General features: G+C 44.2%; 1 protein-coding gene across 7 annotated transcripts in view; it reads right to left on the reverse strand.

The window, feature by feature from the left end:
• adgrl3.1 (adhesion G protein-coupled receptor L3.1) overlaps positions 1-25,497 on the reverse strand; it is a 220,295-nt gene that overhangs the window by 60,476 nt on the left and 134,322 nt on the right. For all 7 annotated transcript variants that reach the window (XM_064334582.1, XM_064334585.1, XM_064334584.1 and 4 more), the window contains exons 7-10: positions 20,151-20,456; positions 18,690-18,793; positions 13,616-13,804; positions 5,394-5,432 (exon numbers count right to left, since the gene is read on the reverse strand). In XM_064334582.1, coding sequence (XP_064190652.1) covers positions 5,394-5,432; positions 13,616-13,804; positions 18,690-18,793; positions 20,151-20,456 — 638 coding nt within the window. The remainder of the gene's footprint in view (positions 1-5,393; positions 5,433-13,615; positions 13,805-18,689; positions 18,794-20,150; positions 20,457-25,497) is intronic.

The raw sequence follows: 25,497 nt of genomic DNA on the forward strand, positions 1-25,497 counted from the left end.
TTTTTTCTTCCCCCCAATAAAAACGGTCTGGAAATGGTTGTCCTTGGAATTATTCCTTTAATAAGGTCAAACACTCAATAACTTGGGAGATGTTCAAATCTCACAGGGAGAAACTAATATACCAACTAATCTGATGATCGAACAATGACACTTACGTACAGATAGGATATTTGGCTCGTAAGCCTGGTTGTGAACATACCATACTGAAAAATGCATAATGGTGGACCTACTGGGTAATATTATTTGCTTCAGTAAACATCCGTCCAGGCCAAATGAATAACATCAAAACAAATCTAAACTCTAAAAGGCACAAAGTTACGTAAAGCAATATGTAAACAGGGTGATTAATTTGCAGTTCAAGTATGACACACAGATATGCACACTCTGCAAAAAAAAAGCCTGTTTAACATAAGAAATATGTTTCATGCAAACGCAAACGCAAGTTCTATGAATATCATCTGAGTACACAGGAAAAAGGCGACACCGCGATGAAACCTTTCGCACCCGTCAGAGTAATTAACCGTGTGCTCGATGTCACACGCCGCAAGGAAGAGAGCTGCCAAAAAGCAAAACACACTTCCTTCAAAACGTTTTACTCGCGACGGCGCAACCCGTAAGATAGCGCTCCTCAATTCGCCACCCCCTGGTGTTTTCACAGAAAGCACCAAGCCTCGGTGGAGCCTCCTGGGTTGAGATTCACAGTGTTTATTATATATGAATAACAATGGAGACCGGATACAGCAAAATGCTGCATAATCCGTGTTTATTATGCCAGTGGTAACATAGCAAGGTAGACCGGTCCAGACGCCACGTTCTCCAAACAAAAAAAAATCTACTGAGTTTTCACTCGAGCACAGCGGCTCCCAAACCGCACCTCAGGTACCCCCTGCCTGATCCAGGTATTTGATGTGCTCCACCTCAAGCACACCAGGTGCAACTACTCAAGCCCCTGATTCATTGCATCAGGTGTGCTCGAGATGGAACACATCAAATACCTGGATTTGGCCGGGCGTACCTGAGGTGAGGTTTGGGAACCACTGCTCAAACACTGTGTGCAAAATTAAAATGGCGCAGAAGTACCGAACATCTTCCTCCAGGCATCAGCACCTCTCAAAGTGCTCCTCCTGCTTCTTACTCTACTGACAGACTGAATAATCCCACCCTACAACCAATGGGTTCGTTGGACTGGAAGACGGGAGAATAGGTGATATTACAACTGCACATTGATGTTAGTCACCTTGTGTCTGCTGTAAATGTTTATAATTGTTTAATAATCGTGCATAATGCATTTTAATGTACATGTGAATGGTAAGGGCATATTATTTACTAATAATACTAAACTTGTCTTTATCACACCCGCACATGCAGAAACACACACACACACACACACACACACACACGCACAACCATACACGCACACACACACAAAGCAGAAACACACAAGCATACACACACGCACACACAAAGCAGAAACACACACGCGTGTACACACAGACACACGCACACACGCACACACCCACACACACATACACACAATGGAATGTCATAATAAAATAAGAAACATGTATTCCAAGGGGGAAACAAAAGCTCTAACAAATCCATCCAAGCAGCAGATTCTGTGTAATGCAAACTCAAAGGATTACTGAAGACAGGCCATCCTGCCTGTCTAACCAGCAGGATATTAAACTCAAACTTTTTACATTAAAAAAATATGTCCTGTTCCCCTGCATTGAATATTCAGGCCCTGCTCTATCCTTGCATCTCGTCTTATCTGATGACAGAGGAAAATGTGGTCATTGTACCAGCTGCACTTGGTTTACTGAAGCAGACTCACGGCTGAGGGAAAAACAGAATATTAAAAAAGTGGAAACAGAACAGATCCCTAATGTCCATGCATTTTCATCAATGAAATCGGCTCGAAACGATAACCAGCATCGTACCGCAGAACTCACACTCGTACGCCCCATGTTTGCAATGGATGAAAAGTAGTATAAATGGAAAAAAAAGAAAAAACTTATCATTTATTTTGTTATAGCAAATGACTTTTATGAAAAGACACATCACCACAAGACACCTTAGAGCCCATTGTTTACTGTGGTCTATGGACTGCAGTAAAGTTAAGCCATTTCTGAATACCAGTCTGCTAAGAGAATGCAAATCTCTCCTCTCTCTTTTTCTTGCTCTCTCTCTCACTCGGTCTTTCTTTTTCTTGCTTGTTCTCTCTGTCTCTCTTACTCACTCACTCTCTTCTCTCCCTCTCTCTCACTCTCTCCCTCACTCTCCCTCTCTCTCTCTCTCTGATTTACAGGTTTCAGTAGAAGCTTCATTCTGCCTGTAAGAGTTCATTCTGCCCTAGTGGTGAAATGAGCACACTGCATGCAGGCTGGGTCAGCTGTCCTTATGAAGCCCACCGCTGTAATGTCTGGAACCAGCCCCCGGGCACAGCCAGCACACTCTCTCCACAATCAGGGAGCCTGCTTTACTTCAGGAGGCAAAGTACATAATCAATGCGGTTAACTAACACACACACACACACACACACACTCCTACACACACACACACACATACAAACACACACACACACACCTACACACACACAAGCACACATACACACTTGTGCAAACACACCTACACAAACACACTCACTCACACACACATGCACACACACACATACACACACACACACCTACACGCATGCACATACACACTCATACACACACACAAGCACGCACATACACATGTACATGCACACACACACACACACACACACACACACACACACACACACTGGAACAGAGCCTTAACAGGATGAGCCACCCGGCAGCACTGCTACTCTAGACATCCGTAGGACACCTCCCAGTCTACAAGCACACGTTCATCACAACATCCTGATACACAAACAGCTAATCACACGATGAGGCTACAAGATGGAGGCTCTTTAAATAGAATAATTAATGTTGCTGGCGTGGGCGAGCTGCAGTATTTAATATAGGGCAGCCATATTAGCAGCAATAACATAAACTACAGGGGGAAAAAAACCCTAAAAAAAAAACACGATGGTGGTTTATGAGTACATGCAAATCTCGTCTCCCAGCAGATTGACTCTCCATAAAATTTAATATTCTCATTACACTTTCGGTAAGGGTACCCCCCCCCCCCCCCCCCCCCCCACACTGAAGTAATAAGCCTGAGATGTCCGTCCCACGCTGACGTCCTGTGTGATGCGTGCGCAGCCCGAGAAATGCCAATCATTTCCCCGGGAGGGGGGGGAGGGGGGGCAGTGGGCCCTCTCTCAGGCCGAAAGGAGAGCCTGGAGCGCCCCCCCCCCTCCGGCCCCCCCGGCCCCCCCCCCCTCGGCCCCCCCGCCCCGCCAGCGGCCCATTAGACTGATATGAAAGGCTTTTTTGTCGTGGGGGCCTCAGGGGGCCACCGTAGCTGAATTGTGTATTGTGATAAATCATTCTGCTCCACTTACTTCTGGGAGAGCCGCGCGCGCGTCAGCAAATGCCACCGGGCCAGCGTCGGGCCCGACCGACCGACCGACCGACCGACTGACCGCCGCGGCGAGCGCCATTCTGCTCAGCGGCGCATAACGTGCTGATGTAACACAATTACGGTTCACAAAAAAAAAGTCTAAAAATTATTCAAAAAAAGTAACCAATCACATACCGCCCTGTGTCTCCCAGAAACAGTTGGCACTGATAGAGTCACACTTCAGACTCCTCAAACGTGACGATCAACAGCCCCAGACCACAAATGGTCAGGATCTAAACTGTGATGTAGTTTTTGTTCTGGGAGATTCTTAAAACCACATGAATAACTATGCACGTTCATCTCATTGAGGCAATTTAATAAGCCTTCTTTGGCAAATGTAGTATCCCCTCCCTGAGGATGAACACCTCTTGGACAAATCAAAAATATATTTAATAAGTAAATGATATCACAAAATACTTCATTGCTTGGTTAATTTCATGCTACCACTCCACATCATTAATATACTGCATTGTGTTTGACAGTTAAATGCCGAAACAAATAAAAGAATAAAGGAAAAGGAAATAACTAATGATTGTCTTGTCGAACCATAATTGTCGAATTGGATTGCGGACCCCTCGCAGTTCCCTTAAGGAGTCTTTGATGAGGAATGAGGCAACCGCTTTTCTCTCAGTAATGATCTGGGACTCAAAATATTTTTGGTTCAATTAAAGCGAAACCTGGAGCCCACTCAGCTGAGCCACCAATCAGGAGCGGAGTAATTGGCGCGCGGTGGAGCGTGGCTATCGGATCACGGACTTCTGCGGCTCCAGGTTGCCGTGTTGCCGCGCTGTAATTCTGCTGCTAACGTCCGGCTGATTCGCATCAAATCAAATTTCACGGGTGGAGTAATGGGTTTAAATGAAGCAATAATGACAAAAAAAATCCCCAGGGAAATCGGAGGAGATTCAGTAAAAAAAAAAAAAGGTCTTGTTGTTTTTTTAGCGATTACACGTTGGCCCTGCAAGATGCAGAGCATTGTAATTAAACCGCCATTTCCTAGTGTTAATAATGTGCTAACACTTGCTGATATCAAGGGGCTTTTAATAATAATAATAATAATAATAATAATAATAATAATAATAATAATAATAATAATAATAATAATAATAATATAAACTAAGAGCACAGTACATCAGAAAAGGCAAAGCCAAACAAACTGGATACCATGCATAATGGATCTCTTCAGATGGTAAGTTCATTATCTTTTCCGTTCATGGTGGATATCAATGGGGTATTCCACTTCCACGTCTGATTTCAAATTCAAATAGAATGCAGATCTATGGTAATTTAATAATAATAATACTAGTAAGAATACATCTGCTGTGCATTTATTCTTCTTTGCTGTGTTATCTGTAGAGATGCACATTGATAAAGCCAGTAGACAAAGCTACTCAAACATGGGGTCCATTGCAGAGTTATGTGTATTTGATTTTAAAAACGTGGATGCAGATTTCTGTGGAAACTACAGATGCATCCACACAGTACAGAGAACTGTGAATTGCTCGGTCTGAATAAATTTCAGATATTTCAGGGACAGTACAACCCCTGCAGCAGTGCTTCTTAAACTATGGGACGGGACCCAAAATGGGCCACAGGAGTGTGAGGATGGTCCCGGAATGAATCTGGAGTCCACTCGGCTATACTAGGATGTGTATTTCACGATTCCCTGAAAGGTACTTATTTGTATCCCAGCATTACAAAAGTATTTATAATTTTGGGTCCCGGTATTAAAAAGTTTAAGAACCAGTGCGATCCAGGACGATATATGAAATGCCTGCAATTTCTGCAATGACTGCAACCAGCACACACTCACTGTCACGCACAACACAGGAATTCACGGATCCAAAAAACGAAATTACCTGGACGAAGATACGACACGATCTCTCCCTCTTCTGCAGCTGTGAAGAGAAAAAAAACAAAAAAAACAAACAATTAATCAGCAAACGGTTTCACTTTCCAAACACTTAACTGATGACAGACGTGCGTAACTGAAAACGCACCGTCAACGACGTTCATTAATCAACAAGCACCTGTTTCACTTCAGCTGAAAATATTGTGTACTCATATCACTAATTTCTCTCCCGTCAAACTGATAAAAATTGGCAGCAGAGCTCAAGTGGGAATTGTAATTCAAAAGTACCGTGTAGGTATAAAATCTCTCGTGCGAAGTTGGGAGGGGAGGGGACTTTGGTAACAAATAACAGTGGAAATAAACAGCGATAACATTTAGAAAAAGGCTATGTAGGCTATTTCCTGTTGGCAACTATTAGAGACTATTGTCACCATCCTAGGCACACTGTCACGGTGGAGGTTCCTGTTCACTGTCTCTCAGGAGATGGCACACTACCACATGCTATGCAGTCAGTTTAACTGTGGGTTCCTCCCTCAGTAAGATTGACAATCTGTTTATGTCATTCATTTCTTAGAACTTAGGAAAGGATATTTCAATTTAAAAATATATATATATGTATATATTTTTGAATTCTGTTTACTATTCACAATGTAGGAGAAAGTGAATCTCTGTTTCCACCTCACCAGTCCAACGGTGGCCACATAGCCTTTCTGTCCTTTGGCAACCACGACTGTTTATAATGGCTGCTCTCTCTCTCTTACTCGTTCTGTCTGTCTCTCTCGCCCTCTTTCTCTCTCTGTATATCTATCTCTCACTCTGTCACTCGCTCTTTCTCTCTCTCCCTCCGTCTCTCTTCTGTTGATGGGTAACTGCTGTGTAAATACACAAGGATAAAAGCAGTTGGAAAAAAGTAGACTTATCGTTTTCATAACCCTAACCCTAACCCTAGCCCTAGCTAAACCCTAAGATGAGCCCTAAAACATAATTGAAGCCGTAGGAACTTTTGAAAACATGTGATTACTCATTTAAAATTGTTGAAAATCTAAGTCAAGATCATGAATTCAATAGTACAAATGCTAAATAATATGTTAGAGGACAAAAATAAAGTTTTCCCTGAAAAAATGTGAATATATTCAATATCGTTATATGGTCATAGGTACCCATGCTACAATAGAAAATTTTTGGCTCGTCCAAAATAAAAAAAAAACCCATGTCCTAACCTTTCTTCAAGCTGCTGAACACAGCCATAAACTTGCCTCGAACCTCAGACTTATCGTTTTCATAACCCTAACCCTAAGTTGAGCCCTAAAGCCAAATTGAAGCCATAGGAACTTTTGAAATCATGTGATTACTCATTTAAAATTGTGAAAAAACTAAGCCAAGACTGTGAATTCCATAGTATAAATGCAAAAAAATATATTTGAGGCCTTAAAAAAAAAATGTTTTCCCTGAAAAAATATGTATATATTCCATATCTTGTTATGGTCATAGGTACCTATACTAGTATATACAAAATTTTTGGCTCGTCCAAAATCAAAAAAGAACCCATGTCCTAACCTTTCTTTAACCTGCTGAACACAGCCGTAAACTTGCCTCGACCCTCAGACTTATCGTTTTCATAACCCTAACCCTAAGTTGAGCCCTAAAACCTAATTGAAGCCATAGGAACTTTTGAAATCATGTGATTACTCATTTAAAATTGTGAAAAAACCTAAGTCAAGACTGTGAATTCCATAGTACAAATGCAAAAAAATATATTTGAGGCCATAAAAAAAAATGTATATATTCCATATCTTGTTATGGTCATAGGGACCTACACTAGTATATACAAAATTTTTGGCTCGTCCAAAATCAAAAAAGAACCCATGTCCTAACCTTTCTTTAACCTGCTGAACACAGCCGTAAACTTGCCTCGACCCTCAGACTTATCGTTTTCATAACCCTAACCCTAAGTTGAGCCCTAAAACCTAATTGAAGCCATTGGAACTTTTGACAAAAATTGGAACTTTTGACAAATCACAATTTTAAATGTGATTACTCATTTAAAATTGTGGAAAAACTAAGTCAAGACTGTGAATTCCGTAGTACAAATGCAAAAAAATATATTTGAGGCCTTAAAAAAAAGTTTCCCAAAATATGTATATATTCCATATCTTGTTATGGTCATAGGTACCTATACTAGTATATACAAAGTTTTTGGCTCGTCCAAAATCAAAAAGAACCAATGTCCTAACCTTTCTTTAACCTGCTGAACACAGCCGTAAACTTGCCTCGACCCTCAGACTTATCGTTTTCATAACCCTAACCCTAAGTTGAGCCCTAAAACGTAATTGAAGCCATAGGAACTTTTGAAAACATGTGATTACTCATTTAAAATTGTGGAAAAACTAAGTCAAGACTGTGAATTCCATAGTACAAATGCAAAAAAATATATTTGAGGCCTTAAAAAAAAAATGTATTTCCCTGAAAAAATATGTATCCATATGTGTAGTCATAGGTACCTATACTAGTATATACAAAATTTTTGGCTCGTCCAAAATCAAAAAAGAACCATGTCCTAACCTTTCTTTAACCTGCTGAACACAGCCGTAAACTTGCCTCGACCCTCAGACTTATCGTTTTCATAACCCTAACCCTAAGTTGAGCCCTAAAACTAATTGAAGCCATAGGAACTTTTGAAAACATGTGATTACTCATTTAAAATTGTGGAAAAACTAAGTCAAGACTGTGAATTCCATAGTACAAATGCTAAAAAATATATTTGAGGCCTTAAAAAAAAAAGTTTTCCTGAAAAATATGTTATATTCCATATCTTGTTATGGTCATAGGTACCTATACTAGTATATACAAAATTTTTGGCTGTCCAAAATCAAAAAAGAACCAATGTCCTAACCTTTCTTTAACCTGCTGAACACAGCCGTGAACTTGCCTCGACCCTCAGACTTATCGTTTTCATAACCCTAACCCTAAGTTGAGCCCTAAAACCTAATTGAAGCCATAGGAACTTTTGAAAACATGTGATTACTCATTTAAAATTGTGGAAAAACTAAGTCAAGACTGTGAATTCCATAGTACAAATGCTAAAAAATATATTTTGAGGCCTTAAAAAAAAATGTTTTCCCTGAAAAATATGTTATTTCCATATCTTGTTATGGTCATAGGACCTATACTAGTATATACAAAATTTTTGGCTCGTCCAAAATCAAAAAAGAACCCATGTCCTAACCTTTCTTTAACCTGCTGAACACAGCCGTAAACTTGCCTCGACCCTCAGACTTATCGTTTTCATAACCCTAACCCTAAGTTGAGCCCTAAAACTAATTGAAGCCATAGGAACTTTTGAAACATGTGATTACTCATTTAAAATTGTGGAAAAACTAAGTCAAGACTGTGAATTCCATAGTACAAATGCAAAAAAATATATTTGAGGCCTTAAAAAAAAAATGTTCCCTAAAAATATATATTCCATATCTTGTTATGGTCATAGGTACCTATACTAGTATATACAAAATTTTTGGCTCGTCCAAAATCAAAAAAGAACCATGTCCTAACCTTTCTTTAACCTGCTGAACACAGCCGTAAACTTGCCTCGACCCTCAGACTTATCGTTTTCATAACCCTAACCCTAAGTTGAGCCCTAAAACCTAATTGAAGCCATAGGAACTTTGAAACATGTGATTACTCATTTAAAATTGTGGAAAAACTAAGTCAAGACTGTGAATTCCATAGTACAAATGCAAAATAATTTGAGGCTTAAAAAAAAATTTTGCCTAAAAAAATATGTATATATTCCATATCTTGTTATGGTCATAGGACCTATACTAGTATATACAAAATTTTGGTCTGTCCAAAATCAAAAAAGAACCAATGTCCTAACCTTTCTTTAACCTGCTGAACACAGCCGTAAACTTGCCTCGACCCTCAGACTTATCGTTTTCATAACCCTAACCCTAAGTTTAGCCCTAAAACCTAATTGAAGCCATAGGAACCTTTGAAAACATCTGATTACTCATTCAAAATTGATGAAAAACGAATTCAAGACTGTGAATTCCATAGTACAAATGCTAAAAAATATTAGCCTAAAAAAAAAAGTTTTCCCTAAAAAAATATGTATATATTCCATATCTTGTTATGGTCATAGGGACCTATACTAGTATATACAAAATTTTTGGCTCGTCCAAAATCAAAAAAGAACCCATGTCCTAACCTTTCTTTAACCTGCTGAACACAGCCGTAAACTTGCCTCGACCCTCAGACTTATCGTTTTCATAACCCTAACCCTAAGTTGAGCCCTAAAACCTAATTGAAGCCATAGGAACTTTTGAAATCATGTGATTACTCATTTAAAATTGTGGAAAAACTAAGTCAAGACTGTGAATTCCATAGTACAAATGCAAAAAAATATATTTGAGGCCTTAAAAAAAAATGTATATATTCCATATCTTGTTATGGTCATAGGGACCTATACTAGTATATACAAAATTTTTGGCTCGTCCAAAATCAAAAAAGAACCCATGTCCTAACCTTTCTTTAACCTGCTGAACACAGCCGTAAACTTGCCTCGACCCTCAGACTTATCGTTTTCATAACCCTAACCCTAAGTTGAGCCCTAAAACCTAATTGAAGCCATAGGAACTTTTGAAATCATGTGATTACTCATTTAAAATTGTGGAAAAACTAAGTCAAGACTGTGAATTCCATAGTACAAATGCAAAAAAATATATTTGAGGCCTTAAAAAAAAATGTATATATTCCATATCGTGTTATGGGCATAGGGACCAATACTAGTATATACAAAATTTTTGGCTCGTCCAAAATCAAAAAAGAACCCATGTCCTAACCTTTCTTTAACCTGCTGAACACAGCCGTAAACTCAACAAATAGTATTTGCTGATTTTCAACAAATACTATTATTATTACACTTGAGAATTGTGACTCTAAGCGTGGTGTGTTTGGAAGACCTAAATCATTTTTCGTGCATTTCTCAGACTTGCTAACCAGTTGAACACATTTGTGGGAATATTAATCAATTTGATAGAGATGAAGACCTCGCCAAGACACGCTTCTTTTTTTAAACCGTATTCATTCATTTACCATACATGTGGGACTCATAAAACCCGGACACATCTGTCAAGCACTCACTTACAATAAACACAGATTCAAAAACTCTTCTGGATGAGAAATAAACACGTCATTGGCCGTGTGTGGGGCTCGACGGGAGTCTTACGCACTTGGGAGAGGCTCTAATTCTCACCGCGTTTTGGAGAGAAGCGCTCACTTTGAATCAAGGGCCAAGTCAACGCAGGATGCTGTCCCATTAGCACTAGCACTTTGATCAGGAAAGTGGCACAGATCTGTGGCGTTTGCCGTTAAAAATCCGCCCTTTGTCTCGAAAGTGCAGAGGGTCATGCGCCATTGTGAAAAAAGACTCTTTCTATTCGACCGCCTCTCAGCAAGAGGGTACTGAAATAATTGAACTCAAAGGTAAACATGGCTTCTGCCGACTGGCTGCCAGACAGGAAGTGGGGAATCCAACGACGTGACCCTCAACGGAGTCTCAACAGGAAGTGCCCACAGCGCATTATGTCATCGACCTCTTTCATCCCGAGACGTTTCTGAAGATTTAATCGCCACATATTGAAAAGCAACATAAAAATATCCCTGTGTGTGTGTGTGTGGTTATTCAGCTGTGCAGATGTTCCTAAGACCTTTGCAGAGGCCTCAAGCAGAATTCTTATGCAAATGCTGCTTCTGGGTTGATTAGTAAACTATTTGCTGGGAAATTATTAACATGTCCGAACCACACACGTGCAGGAGGCGTTTCCCCGCCATTCCAGGTTCGCCTGAATCGATCAGAGAACCGCACAGGCTTCTGATGACACGGCTTTCGATTTCTCCGCTCCGTCTAATTGAAAGAGCTGGCTGACAGCGAGGCCTACTTTCAGCACTGACTGGAAGGGAAGGGTTCGGTTCTTGGCTTACAGGAAACATATCAGGACACTCAGCAGCGCACCTACAGTAAGTGCTTAGCATGCTTGACATGAACTGAGACTGTATTATTTTTTTGACCAGACCCGAAGCTCTGCCACAGCTAGAGAGGTAGCCCAAGGACAGACTGGCTCAGCGTCACCCGGGCAATCACATCAACAGGACGTTATTCTAAACATTTGGCTCTTTTCCAGGGTCCAATGAAACAACAGCATTCATCAACATTTAAAGAAAAAAAAAAAAACACAAGTGGATATAATGGTTTGAGATTCAAAGCAATGGCACATCTGAAAGCATTCTGGGATTGAAAAAAAAAACTGAAACATACTCCGTTTTGTGTGTGTGTGTGTGTGTGTGTGTGCATGTGCATGTGCATGTGTGCGTGTATGTGTGTTTGGGATTTGGTGTTTGCTCTTTCAGGCAGTGACTGGAGAGAGAGAGGCAGAGAGAGAGACAGACAGAGAGAGAGAGAGAAAGAGAGACAGTGACAGAGAGAGATAGAGAGAGAGACAGAGAGAGGGTGAGAGAGAGGGGGGAGGAGGGAGGGGGAGAGGGGAGGGGGGAGTGATTCTGGTTGAGAAGGCAGCCTCCTCTAATTCAGGCGTTCCGCCATGAACCCCACTGCGGCCGCCCCGCTGAAGAATTAAGTAAATCAGCCGGGCCGTCCCGCGCTCCACTGACTCATGTCTGAGAGCTTCACGCTCCTCTGCGCACTCCGCCAGTCCAATGCGTGCACTCCAGAGGAGCTTGGGCCCGGCCCGCAGAAAGAAAAAAACCGAAAAAAAGAATAACTACATAAAACGAGGAATGAGAGGATAAAAATGGAATTCCATTCTTAAAAACCAGACCGCACCCCGCCACCCCCCCCCACCAACATATTTCTCCTGGGCCCGGTCTCCTGTTTGCTAGGCCTCGAAGAGGCAGGACAACTGCTAAAAACTATCAAGCTTGGTGTGGGGAAGTGTGTGTCGTGCAGCCTACGACTGCAGGAGATGGGATTCCTCCAACTTTACGCCTGCTCTTTAATTCTCAAATTAGAGCCAAACCCACACTGGCGGGGGAAAAAAAAACAAACAAACCAGCCAAACTTAGACTGTTGTTGGGATAATCAGGCTTCCGGATCCCAAAAATAAAGTTTGAAGAACCGCTTGCAAAACAGGTGTTTGTGCGGCGCGGTCAGCGGGGACCTCTGGAACGAATCGGCGGGCTGGCGGTCTCGAGTTCTGGCGATGACGGCTTTCCGCGGGCTGCGGCGTGAACTGAAAGTATTGCGGTAATGCTAACAGCCTGAGCATTCTGGGCTACACCGCCTGCAGCCTGGTAACAACGACATTAGCTTTTGCGCTAAGCGCACAGGCGCTGGCGTGTCGGGTGTAACTCACTGGATCAGCATCTTCCGTACGTGGGAGAAGCACGCTGTGGACTCATGCGTACGCTACTGCAGTGGATCTGAAAGGGCCCGCTTTGTTTCACATGGATCCCATCCCTCATTCTCTGTATCTGTACCATTCCCTCTCGCCTCCGTGAGATCTGCTGTTTCACTGTAGATTTATTCTGCGGGTAAAATATTCGGCTCGTGTCACCGCTGGCGTCGGCTCCTGAAATGGCAGACGGGGTGAAGGTGGCGCCCCCCTTCTGTCTGTTATTTTCTGTTTTTTTTTTTTTTAAACAAACGGACCACTCAGCTGAAGAGGAATCATTCTCCATGACAACGGCGAGTCATTAAAACGATTCCTGCTGCTCTGGCCTGACTGCATGTGAAGCCAGGATGGGAGAAGAAGAAGAAGACGAGGAAGAGTAGGAGTAAGAAGAAGAAGAAGAATACAAGTGACAGTATGGAGAATTGGATAAAGACAGAGAGTGAGATAGAGAGGGACAGAGGGAACGAGAGATGGGAAGAGATAAATATAGAGATATAGAGAGATAGAGAAATAACGCAAGAGATAGATAGATAGAGAGATAGTGAGAGAGATTAAGAGCGAGGGAGAGAGAGATAGTACAAGAGAGAGATAGACAGAGAGAGAGTTTAAGAGAGATAGAGAGCAACAGAGGGAGAGAGAGAGGGGGAAAGATAGATATAGAGATATAGAGAGATAAATAAAGCAAGAGAGTGGTAGACAGATAGATAGAGAGAGAGCGATTAAGAGAGATATAGAGGAAGAGAGAGAGGGAGAGGTTAAGAGAGAGAGAGAGGTTAGGACATGGAGCATGTTTTTTCCCGAGTCGGGACAGGGGGGTTACCTTGTTCAGGCTACGGGCCGCGCTGTCCTTCCCCCCCGGGGTGAGGTTTCGGAGCTCCACGTCCAGCAGGCCCACCAGCTGTCCCATGGCCCGGACGGTGTAGGTGATGTCCCCTGCGTGGATGTGCCCCTTGGTCTGTTCCGAGAGCTCCTTGGCGATGGTGGCCGCCTGAGACTCTCCCAGCTTGAGCTTGGAGAACGCAAAAGGAGGGAGACTTTCAATTTCGGGCTTAATTTCGGCTCCTGTTGCAATGGATGATTTTTAGGGTACTGTTCCTTTAAGAAGACTCATTTCCATTTTGCATATGCACTAGTAAACAAACCAACCAATCATAGTGCCGTATACAATTTGACGTTTGTTGAGTATGTTATCTCAGATTGAATACCGCTGAACCTTTGTGAGAAGGACAGACAAACACAGAAAGCAAATAAAAGCCCAGAAGGCGAGACCATTTCATGGTTTGTGGAAACGCATACACGCTATGCAAACACTGCATCCAGGTACTCCAGGTTTGATAGACGCGCGGTCATAAATATCACAAAATGAACCGGAATGTTCTGTTTCAGGAGCTGTCGGGCCCCGGACCAGATTGCAATTTTACAAAACGCCGAGCTTAAAGGATGATTGACATCGCTAACAATGCCACTTGCCTACTGCCAAACGGCGCAGTCATTAAGTTTTGAAATATACAATGTTTGTAGACTGCAATAATTGTTACCCCCCGCTTGAGATATCTCAAATGTGTACCGTTACAGGAGATGGGCCTCACAGAGAACAAGCTAATAGCACAGACAATTAAACCCAGCGCTGTGATTCTGCAGTAAAAAAAGGAGCAGGAGATGAGTGGAGTGGGTCGAACAAGGACAGATCACAGCTTGCGAAGCACAAATCCAGCGCTGTCGGGCCTTCTTCGGAACGTCTGAGTTTGCTCATTTTTTATTATTATTATTATTTTTTAAAAGAGGGCAGATTATTGTCAAATATTACAATAATGCCGAGCTTCCGAACGTCTCCATTTTGTAGGAGCTGGAACACCAGACTGCTCTGGGAAAAGAACGTTTCAGCTGGCTTAGACGTTCCCAGCGATTAAAAAAAAAACAAAACATAAAAACGTTTTTAAAAAGAGTTGAAGAAGCAGTCGGGGACATTTGAGCTCGCAGTCCAATTAGAAACAAGGGGCCTGCGTGACTCAGAACCGTCAGGGTCACACAATCCTTAGAGGACACGAAAATACCAAAAACAGCCCAGGATCTGGGCTTTGACACAGGAACATAAGCTGTGAGGATATGGACTCGGTCACCAAAGCCCCCCTTTGCACTAGAAAAGACAAGAAAAACTGAAGCTGACTAATTAAAGTTTCCGAAGAAGTTTAAAAAAAAATTTTTACCTCTTCCTGCACAGGCTTGGACACAGCAGAAAGCTGAGCTACCTGGCCCTACTCATTCACACCTGAAATGAACAAAATCTTGTTCCAGAAGACAACTGCCATGTAGGCAAACTGAAAATAGCTTCACGCTGGGAGTTTGGCCTTCAATTCAATCTCACTGCTGTACATAATGACCTTAACTTTGGGTAACAGGTTTAGCAAATTATTCTTTTTCTCCATGAGTCACACAGTGCTGCAAACGGTTAAAAGTTGTGAAACTTGTAAAGCACGACGCTTTCATTGGTTGCATCAAGAAGAGCCCCATACATTGCATTTTGGCTAAATGTTGGTTTATGTTTTGCACTTTCAGGAATCGACACAGGACCCTCAAGGCACGGGCGCTTAAATTTCCAAACACGCTTCGACGAGACGAGACGGCGGCTGATTCTTCACCGAACGGCGAAACCAACGGACGAGACACGGGAAGGTGAACCCAAGGTCGTTCAGCAGCGTCACTTCAGAGGAAAACAACAGGGAGCGGAGCTTCGGGGATATATACACGGCGGCCGATTGGAGATAAAAGAGGAATTAATAGCACCTGATGGGAAGGAGAGTGTAATCGCGTCCCCGCGCCCCCCCCCGTTCTCCCTTCCCGCCCCGAATACGAACGCGAGCCGGTGATTCCGGGCCGTTCCGCCACGGCTGGACCCCGAGGCCCGGCCCGCGCGTCGCATAACGAGCGCAGGATCTTCGCTCGCGTCCGCGCCGTCTCGATTCTGCCTTCCGTCAAATTTGTTCCCAAGAAATGATAGCATTTCGAACAGCCTCGTTAAGACCGATAAGTCACATCGCTGGGGAGGAAGTCTAGGGGGGGGGAGGCAAAAAAAAAAATAGTCCAGAACAAAAATTTAATTATTTAGGCTCCTTAGATGATTAAACGCTGTAGATGTATAATCTTGCTTTGTAAGGAGGCTCGATCTATTGAAAAAAATTCTCATCGTGTTGTTTTTTTTAAAGGGCTGAATATCCGAGGGTCATGTTGTTAGTCATGTTAATAATACTCGTTTAATTTCTGAGGAAACAGGAAGAAGCGTATGCAATTACGTCCTGTCAAGCTCCCTTATTATCGCTAATACAAGCGCTAAAAAGAAATGAGTCACGCTTTCCGTTGATCAAATATTGAAGATCATAATTAGACAAAGGGCCCGTCGTTTAGCGCTATTACTTAATTATACGACGTGGGGAAGTGAACTATGTTTGACACAAAGACTAGAGAGAAACTGAACAGTTTGCTAAGAGACCAAAGAGACAGGGGCTCCACAATGGCGGGAAAGTTAGGACGATTCCTAGGGCCCTGACTGACGGGGGCCCTCAAAAAATATTAGAACAGTGGATTTTCCAGGGTGGTGGGGCCCAATGTGAGATACTTTGATGGGGCCCAAAATCCCCGGTGGTGCCCCTGACCACAGATAGCCACTAAAAAGGAGATGCACAGGGATAGCAGGCTGGCTTGTCCTGTCAAGGCTCTGTTCCAGTGCATGGATGGGCCCCACGGTCCGAAATCAAGTAAACAGGAAGTCAATTTTAGATGGAGTATCTTGATAAACATAAAAGTATAAAAAGAAAACCAAAGGGGCCAAAAGGGTGTTGTTGTTCCTCTATCTCTCCTCAGATTACCTGCCTTTTCTAAATTTTCTGGGAGATTTATTTTCCCAGAGGAGTCTGATTTATCATATTTGCCATTACCCTGCGCCGCCTCCCGCTCGTGCATGAGATTAAATTATCTTTTTTTTGTTATTTGTTTATTGAAGTTGCAGATCATAATGGCATAAAATCAATTTAAACTGGTGCGATTCAACACGAATCAGCCTCGTGAGTACACATTCATTGCGCCCGTACCTGCAGTGAATTTGAGCTGCATTCACCTGCAGCCACAGGTGCGCCACAGTGAGATGTTCCAAAATGGAGCTCCCACTAGTGTTCCCCGTGGTACACCAGAATACCGTGGAATACCAGAAAGCGGACGCCTTCATTTTGTTCTTTCGAAATTCAGCCAAAAATCATTTAAAGATACCGGTGCCTCCACAGCCCTTACTGCAGCACTCACTTCCATTACAGAAGGCTAATGACGCTTCCTGCTTAAAGACATCCTCTAGCCACGATCTTCAGGTCTAAATCGACTGATGTGCATACTTGATTAATGGGCACGCTAATTAACACACAAATCTTCACAAACAAGCTTACATTTGATTGATGTGTCGGGTACTGCGTTTCTTAGGAGACGGAATTATTAAGGATTGTAAATAACTCTTCCACCAAACAGAATCTTATCAGATGAAAATGAGTATTGTCTTCCCTGGACTGCAGTGGCATACAATGAGCAATAAAATGTCTGTGCCTTCTGACAAGTAACCACGGCAACCAAACTCAGAGCTGCATGACTCTGTCAAACTGCACTTTGGAAACACACACCCAGATCACGCATTTTATATGCACGCAGGCATTGCATGCGTGGTACAGCAACATGGACATGCAGCTTCAAAAGCATCAACTTGTGTCTGTCACATGTGTCTGTTACCATGTACAATAATGACGCGGCTCCGGGCCCAATGCCCTGTATTAACCCTTTGATGAGTAGGTTTTCTTGGAATGTTTTAGCAGTGTTCTAGAACCCCACTGCTTTCAGTTACCAGTAGTGATTGTTACATCAGCATTAGAATGTTCAGCTAAGAGCATTCTAATCACGTATCTGCAATCTCACAACTTAAAGGGGCAGCCTGGTGATACAGACTCCACAGAAAGTGGCCCTAACGGCGCCTCCTCCTGGGTAGACTGTTGTTCTGCACCTCTGTTCAGAGACTGTAATGCATCCCCAAAGATATAAATTTCATCCCTCATCACCCAGGAGCAGAAGAGCTCATGAGAATCTTGTTTTGAAAAAGCTAATTCCATTTGACTGAATGTGGCAGGGGAACAACATAATATTTTGGAGACCACAAAATCAACAGCTTGTAGAAAAATAACTACACGGGCCCTCTCTTTCCCTTCCTCCCCAAGCTTTGATTAAGTTTCAGTCCGCTCCCAAAGAGCACATTATTCTCAAGCGTTTCTTTCCCCCCCTTAAGCTCAAAAAAAAAAAAAAATCCAATTCAACTAATGGGCAGAGATTTGTGACTGGCGCGAGAATTTTGTAGAGAGAAAATGCCTGATCCATGCGACCCGGCGGTTTCTTGTTAGGTGATCAATGGTTTATGATTCATAAACCGGGATGGCGGGTGCCATCTTTTGCTTAACGATGGCACTGTTGCAGCGCATCACTCTCCAAGTTTAAAATTCTTAGGCGGTGTGCCCCTCCTCCTGAGTGGACCTGTTCGGCTCAGAGAGTGGAAAAGCTTAGACCTAGCCCTAGCTTAACTGTCTGTGTGAATGAAGTTCTGCTACAACAGTGAGTAAGCTTGGACTTAGGCCTGTCCACTTGCATGCATATCCGGATAATGATCTGGGCTTGTAACCTAAGGGCGTCTAACCTAACCTTCAGGATTCCCAGGCAGGAATCCTGAACAAAGCAAACTTAAATTTCACATATAAATGGTCGCCATGTACAAGTTAAGTAAGTCCCTCTGTGTTAAAGCGTCTGCTAAATGGTGGACGTGTAATGTGGAAGTGCACGGGGTGTGGAGATCACACGAGAGATAAACGCGCGCTTACCTTCTGCATGATGTGGCTGACCCACGGCGACGTGCAGTTGCTGAGGTCCGGGCCCTGGGGGTCCCAGTAGAGGTCCTGCGTCAGGCAGGCGTACGTTGCGGTCCCTGCAGGACAGACGTAGCGGACGTCAACTCCGACGTTCGGGCCGGCCTTTCGCCCCGTAATAAAGGGCTCAAAAGGGGTCAGCGCTGCCCCGCGTAGCCGGGTGGATGCGCAGATCATGCTCCAGTTATTTAAAAGCCTTCAGGACAGGGCCAAGTACCCCATTACGTGAACCCTTAATCTGGATTAGGTCTGTTTTTAACAAGACATTCTTCTTCTGTTCTCCCTCCTGTTTGTTCATTCCAGTGACGATGGAGTCTGTCTGTGTGCGGATGCATGCATCTAGTTATGATTCTAGATGCGTTCCAACGAAAGGAAGCACTATTAAATTTGCCTTAGCAACCGCAAGGGCAAATGCATTTTTTCACTGTAACCACCTCCCCCCCACCCCCCCACCCCACCTCCCCACTCCCCCTTCCTTCCCCGTTCTCTGTGAATCATAAATGCTTGCTGCCGATGGTATTATTATGTCCTCTCATTTTGCTTCTACATATGCCGCAGAGGTTAGCGATCGCAATCCCACAATCCACCACTGCGTGCAAACGCGCCATCATTAACACAACGTCACAATCGTGTTAAAATTGAGCTTCAGCTGGCATTTACTTTCAAAAGTTGATGATTTTGCTCTGCTTCTCCTCAAAACAACTATGGTTTGAGCAGAGCAGAGAGTCTCTTTGACATCTGAACTTTGATGGAACCACAATTAGTTTTTTTTACGAACAAACCAGGGCAGCCATTATTTTATGCTTACACAGGGCACAACAATGTAAATGACTCCCTCCTCCTCCACCCGCTGCTAAACAACAGGAAAATCCATTTGCACATTTTACATTATAAATAAATGTAATTAGCAATGGCATTAGTAATCTCAGCATAGCCCTGAAATTAATTTGGAAGAATGCAATAAATGAGAATCGTTTTCAGAACAATGGCACTAAACACGTGCTGTACAAATGGATTCTACACAAAAACTGCATTTTGTTCTCCCCACAAACAGTTTATCTCAAACAAGTGAGGTTAAAGCACTGCACTGCTGGAAATGACTTCCTTATTATCCTTGGGTTTTTTTTGGCCTTTTTACCCAACTTGTAATTGGACAACATTTTCCAGAAACACACACACATACACACACTCTCACACACATGCGCACACGCACGCACACGCACACACACACACACACACACGCATGTGCACACAAACACATAGACACACACACACACACGCATGCGCACACACGCCTAGACCCAGAATGCACCAGTTAACAAGAAGAGAATAACGCTTGTCATTACTTCACCCGCTTGTCCTCTTCACTAATGCCAGCCAGCTGGTGCCAACGTGACACAGCCAGCGCCCTCTTACCTATCGTTCCAGTCGGGCACGGCTGCCTAGCAACGTGGCCGTGGTGCGTCTTGGGCCAGAAGATGTCGGACTCCTCCGACGGGCTGCAGTAGTCCACGGCCACGTTGGGCAGCTGGGAGGAGTGCGGAGGTCGCGTGGTGAGCTCCAGAACGTCGCCCCCTGCTGGCGCCAGGGTGGTGGTGGTCCTGGCGCGCTGGCTCGGGGTGGAGGTCATGGCTGCCCGGGTGGAGGTGGTGAACGGGTTCGGCCGGGTCGTCAGCCGCGCCGTGGTCGTGTCCAGGCGCACTTGCACGGACGAAGAGGATTCTGGGAAAACGAAAAACAACGAGGGAGAATAAACGCGCGGAAAAGCACACGAAGGGCCGAGATATCAACACCGCCAGAGCAACAAACGCACTGGGCAGCACAGAAAAATAAAACACGTCAAACACTCTTCATCTTTTCAAATACAGTTTACATCACTTCGGAAGCCAAACGTCTTTTACGTCGTAAAACTGAAAGGAATTCATTTTTTTCATGACCCTCGCCAGTTAAAGCAGAAGTAGTTTAAGTGGGATAAATTCAATCTGGCAGATGGCAAATGAATGTGCAGTTTCATTTTTTGCTGAGGCTCCGGTGCCCTCCGACAGCAACATGAATCCAGATGTACCAATTAAAACCAGCGCCTGAAAAAAAACCACGTTTCCCAGCAGCCCTGTCTGTGTGAGGCCTCTTTGTTTCACAGTTCTCTTAACAAATCAATATGAGCCGTCTATTATAAAACTGTTAAAAACGTTCTCTGTACGCAAGATACTGTTCCTTTCTCCCCCCCCCCCCAAGAAAAGGAGAACTCCCACAGTGTAGTCTCTGCGGACGTCGTGTGCCTAACCGCTGCAGGAACAGTTTGGTTCCAGACGCACGCTACGCCCCTCCCCCCCCCCCCCCCCATCCCAACCCTCCGAGCTTCCTGCTCCAAATCATCATCAATCATTTCAGCCAGAGCCACGAAGCTCGAGCGCTCCTGATTGGACATCGGGAAACCAAATTAGTTCTGATACGAGGGCTTTACGAAGAGCCGCGGTGTCAGTCCAGGCCAGACCCCCCCCCCCCGCCAGCGGCACTGCGGGATGGGGGGGGGGGGACACATCAGATTTTGGAGGAAACAGACAGACAAGGTGGGGGGGCAATGGCTGAGGGCAGAGGGGCCAAACAAAGCAGTGTGGCAGCACAAACCAGGAAGGAACAGCAAATTAGCGACTGAAAGTCAACATCTCAGTCAAAACAGGCTTTTTCTTTTTTGGGGGGGGGGGGGGCATTTTATTTCTGTGGGTGGGGATAATAGATCAGGAACGCGAGGAAATGTCACACGTACACAAACATGTCCCTCGCTAACTCCATTTAAAATAAAAGTGGCTCGGGGACAATCCTTATCAAGCCGGCTCTCGCACACTGGCACGGCACCATAAATCTAGCAAACAATACGCATTGTGTTTGCATCAAAAATAGTCACGCTTCCTGATTTTCTCTGTTATTCTTAAGCATTTGAAAAGACACGCGCTCTCAGAACGTGGGCCTTAAATCCTGCCTTGTTTATGCGTCTCCCTTGGTTTCTTGCGAACAGTGTGACACTCAAAGATAACTGTGAGAACACTGTGTTTAAACAGCATGACAAAAAAAACAACACCGTCTCTTCTTATACACGATCGCGAAACTCCAAGCCAACTTCTTTTTGTCCAAAAATGGCCAAACAAGCGTTTTTACAAAAAGATTGTTCCAAAAGTATAAACACAGCAAAAAAAAAAAAAGCTTCATGTATGGCACGAAAAGCTCGAGCAGAAAGGCTCCCAAGAAATCTTCTCAAAGCAAAATACTGACAAAGCGAACGGTAACAAAGAAATCCGTCCTGCCAAAAGCGCAGCCATTTTTGGTAACGTGCCCTTCGTTTTAATGACAGCAACCAGATATCACAACTATTCCCTGCTGGCCGGGCTCCTGATCACTACGACTCTATGGATGCGTTTCATCGGCGGTGGAAAGTAACCGTTGTTACCATGGCGTCCTCCCAAAAAAAACGCCAAAAACCCAAAACTGGCCCAGAAGGCCCTGGGACTGTACAGGCAGCTCACACCCCGGCACCCCGCGCCACTGGGGGGGTTACGCCGGCTCGGTCCGACCCCGAAATAAGAGGCCGGGACGCCCGCAGACGCCGCAACGAATGCGCCGACAAGGCCTCCCGCCCGCATGCTCCTCGACTAGAATATATTATTCAAAGGGAAGGACCTACATAGGGCCTAGGTCTTACTGTTCGTCATACCCCCAGGGTCCCCGGATTGAGCCATTATTCTCTGAATGCTGTCCCATCCGCTGCCTGCATTATAATGCAATCAGATCAGCCTTTTTTTCCCCCTCATATATATATACATATATATATATATATATTATATTTATATACTTATATATGAGATGCATTACACAGGGGGGAAGCTGGAGTAAGGGAATAAATCACAGAAAGAGGGCGATGCCTGTAATCTCCTCCGCTCGCTGGTAAACAAGAGCCTCCGGAGGCCTGTCTCCAGGGTACGGCGAGGGGGCGGGGGTGGCGGAATGGGGGGGGGGGGGGGTTTAATCAGACCTCAAAACAGACCCCCCCCTGTGGTCCCAGAAGCGGTTCCTCCCGCCAGCCGCGCCGCCGCCCCCCCCCCCCCACCCCGGCGCACATACACGGGCTCGCCGAGTGGTTCTGGCGCGTAGAAACGCCGCGGAAAAACGATACTCGCGCGCGGAGCCAGCCCTCCCTCGTGGCCGCGCTCGTTAAAAACAGCGTCTGCGCCTCCCCACCCACAGCCGCCGCGGCTCTCCAAACCCCCCCCCCACCCCCAAACACACGCTTTTCTCTCTCTCCCTCCTCACGATGTGCGCACCACAGCGAACGGCGAAGACGCGTCCGGGGGAAATGGAGCTTAACAGAGACACACTAAGGGTGGTCTTCCAGCGGAGTCTCCATCAGCGGTTCCCACATCTCCCCCCGTTCAGCTGAAAAAAACCCCGTAAACCTTTTGCTATGTTCATCCACAGCCTACGACCACAAGCCACAGTATCCTACGTGGACTAATAAAGAGAGTAAATGATTTGCCTGAAACCAGTCTGGCCAATCCTGCTCGTGAAAACCCCACAGGGTATCCGCTTTTTGTTTCTTTTAAGAAATCAGCATCCACTATAGCCCCAAGATACAACGTGCGGGACCTGCAATGTAATACCATAGAGAATTAACAGTAATCAGAGGATTAAAGGCAATAAGAGAGTTTAGCGTCAGTTGGCACTACTTCTCACAGATGCCATGAGGGGGTGTCATCAAAATGCTCCGACACCAAAACGTTTAGTGACACCGGAATGACGAAGTTTACATCCCTTTTCCACACGGCAACGTCTACAACAGCAATGAATGACAATAACCTTGAGACTAAACCCAAATGTGGCAAACACAATCGTTCTCCTGATATTCTGACTTGCAGAGTCAATTTAAGATCTCTCGTGCCGGAGGGGGAAGAAAGGAAAACATCTATGCGACGTGCAAGGTAGCTGGACAGACTCTTTCACAGCTGAACTGACAAACTAGAACAACTAATGGTGTTTTTTTTCACAGGCCTACCAACACAGTGGGTCAGGGAGCGGGAGAAAGCTGTCTTAGCCGTGCCTGACACAAGCAGGGGTCCTTTCCTGAGCAGGCAGCTCTTCGGCCACCCGCGGGTCTGACAGCAGGTTGATCCAGAGCCAACAAGCCCAGAAAGTCAAGGCGAGTGTTTGTCTTGTGTAAAATACGGTAGATAGAAATCCAGTTCAGTAGTTTCCTCCATACTAGGCCATATATCACAGACACTGCATGGTAGAAAACATAATTAAGGCTCCGCAATGGCTTATTTACAAAATGCAGTCTTGCATATTTATTTACAGACAGAAACACAGTGACATACAGACTGCTATATTGTGTTGTGTTAAAGCCAGAGGACTAGAGTTATGGGAAAAGGCTGACTAGATGGTGCGTCTTCATATTAGCCTTAGCACTCAACAGTGCTTCCCATGCTCTCAAAAACATAGTTAAAAAAAAAAAAAAAATATATATATATATATATATATATATATATATATAGTGTGCTCTAGTAAGTCAGTAAAGGTGGTAGCTCAGTCAGTAAAGGCATTTTCCATGAGTACAGGCTGTCCCCTAGGGCTAAAATCAGGGGAACTGAAGCCTGGGCCAGACTTATTTAAGCTGTCTAAAGCTGAGGGTCCGGAACAGTGGAACAAACCTGGCCCCGTCCCGCCTGGGTAGGGCAGCTTTTCAGTCACACACCGTTCCTCAGATTACTGTTTACTGCATCCGTGCCCCGTAGCTTTCATCCAGGTCCCTACAGGCTAGCAGCGACAGTACCATCGGCGAGAGACGTGCCTGTGTCAACACTAGAACTGCTACACTACCCTGTGTTTATACAGAAGAACTCCTACAGTACCCTGTGTGTTTATACACTAGAACTGCTACAGTACCCTGTGTGTTTATATAGTAGAACTCCTACAGTACCCTGTGTGTTTATATAGTAGAACTCCTACAGTACCCTGTGTGTTTATATAGTAGAACTCCTACAGTACCCTGTGTGTTTATACACTAGAACTCCTACAGTACCCTGTGTATTTATATAGTAGAACTGCTACAGTACCCTGTGTGTTTATACAATAGAACTGCTACAGTACCCTGTGTGTTTATACAGTAGAACTCCTACAGTACCCTGTGTGTTTATACAGTAGAACTCATACAGTACCCTGTGTGTTTATACAGCAGAACTCATACAGTACCCTGTGTGTTTATACACTAGAACTCCTACAGTACCCTGTGTGTTTATACACTAGAACTCCTACAGTACCCTGTGTGTTTATATAGTAGAACTCCTACAGTACCCTGTGTGTTTATACACTAGAACTCCTACAGTACTCTGTGTGTTTATACAGAAGAACTCCTACAGTACCCTGTGTGTTTATATAGTAGAACTCCTACAGTACCCTGTGTGTTTATACACTAGAACTCCTACAGTACTCTGTGTGTTTATACAGAAGAACTCCTACAGTACCCTGTGTGTTTATACACTAGAACTCCTACAGTACTCTGTGTGTTTATACAGAAGAACTCCTACAGTACCCTGTGTGTTTATATAGTAGAACTCCTACAGTACCCTGTGTGTTTATACACTAGAACTCCTACAGTACCCTGTGTGTTTATACACTAGAACTCCTACAGTACCCTGTGTGTTTATACACTAGAACTCCTACAGTACCCTGTGTGTTTATACAGCAGAACTCATACAGTACCCTGTGTGTTTAT

This window comes from Anguilla rostrata, chromosome 5 (assembly GCF_018555375.3).
Source record: "Anguilla rostrata isolate EN2019 chromosome 5, ASM1855537v3, whole genome shotgun sequence".
In the NCBI taxonomy this organism is placed as follows: Eukaryota; Metazoa; Chordata; class Actinopteri; order Anguilliformes; family Anguillidae; genus Anguilla; species Anguilla rostrata.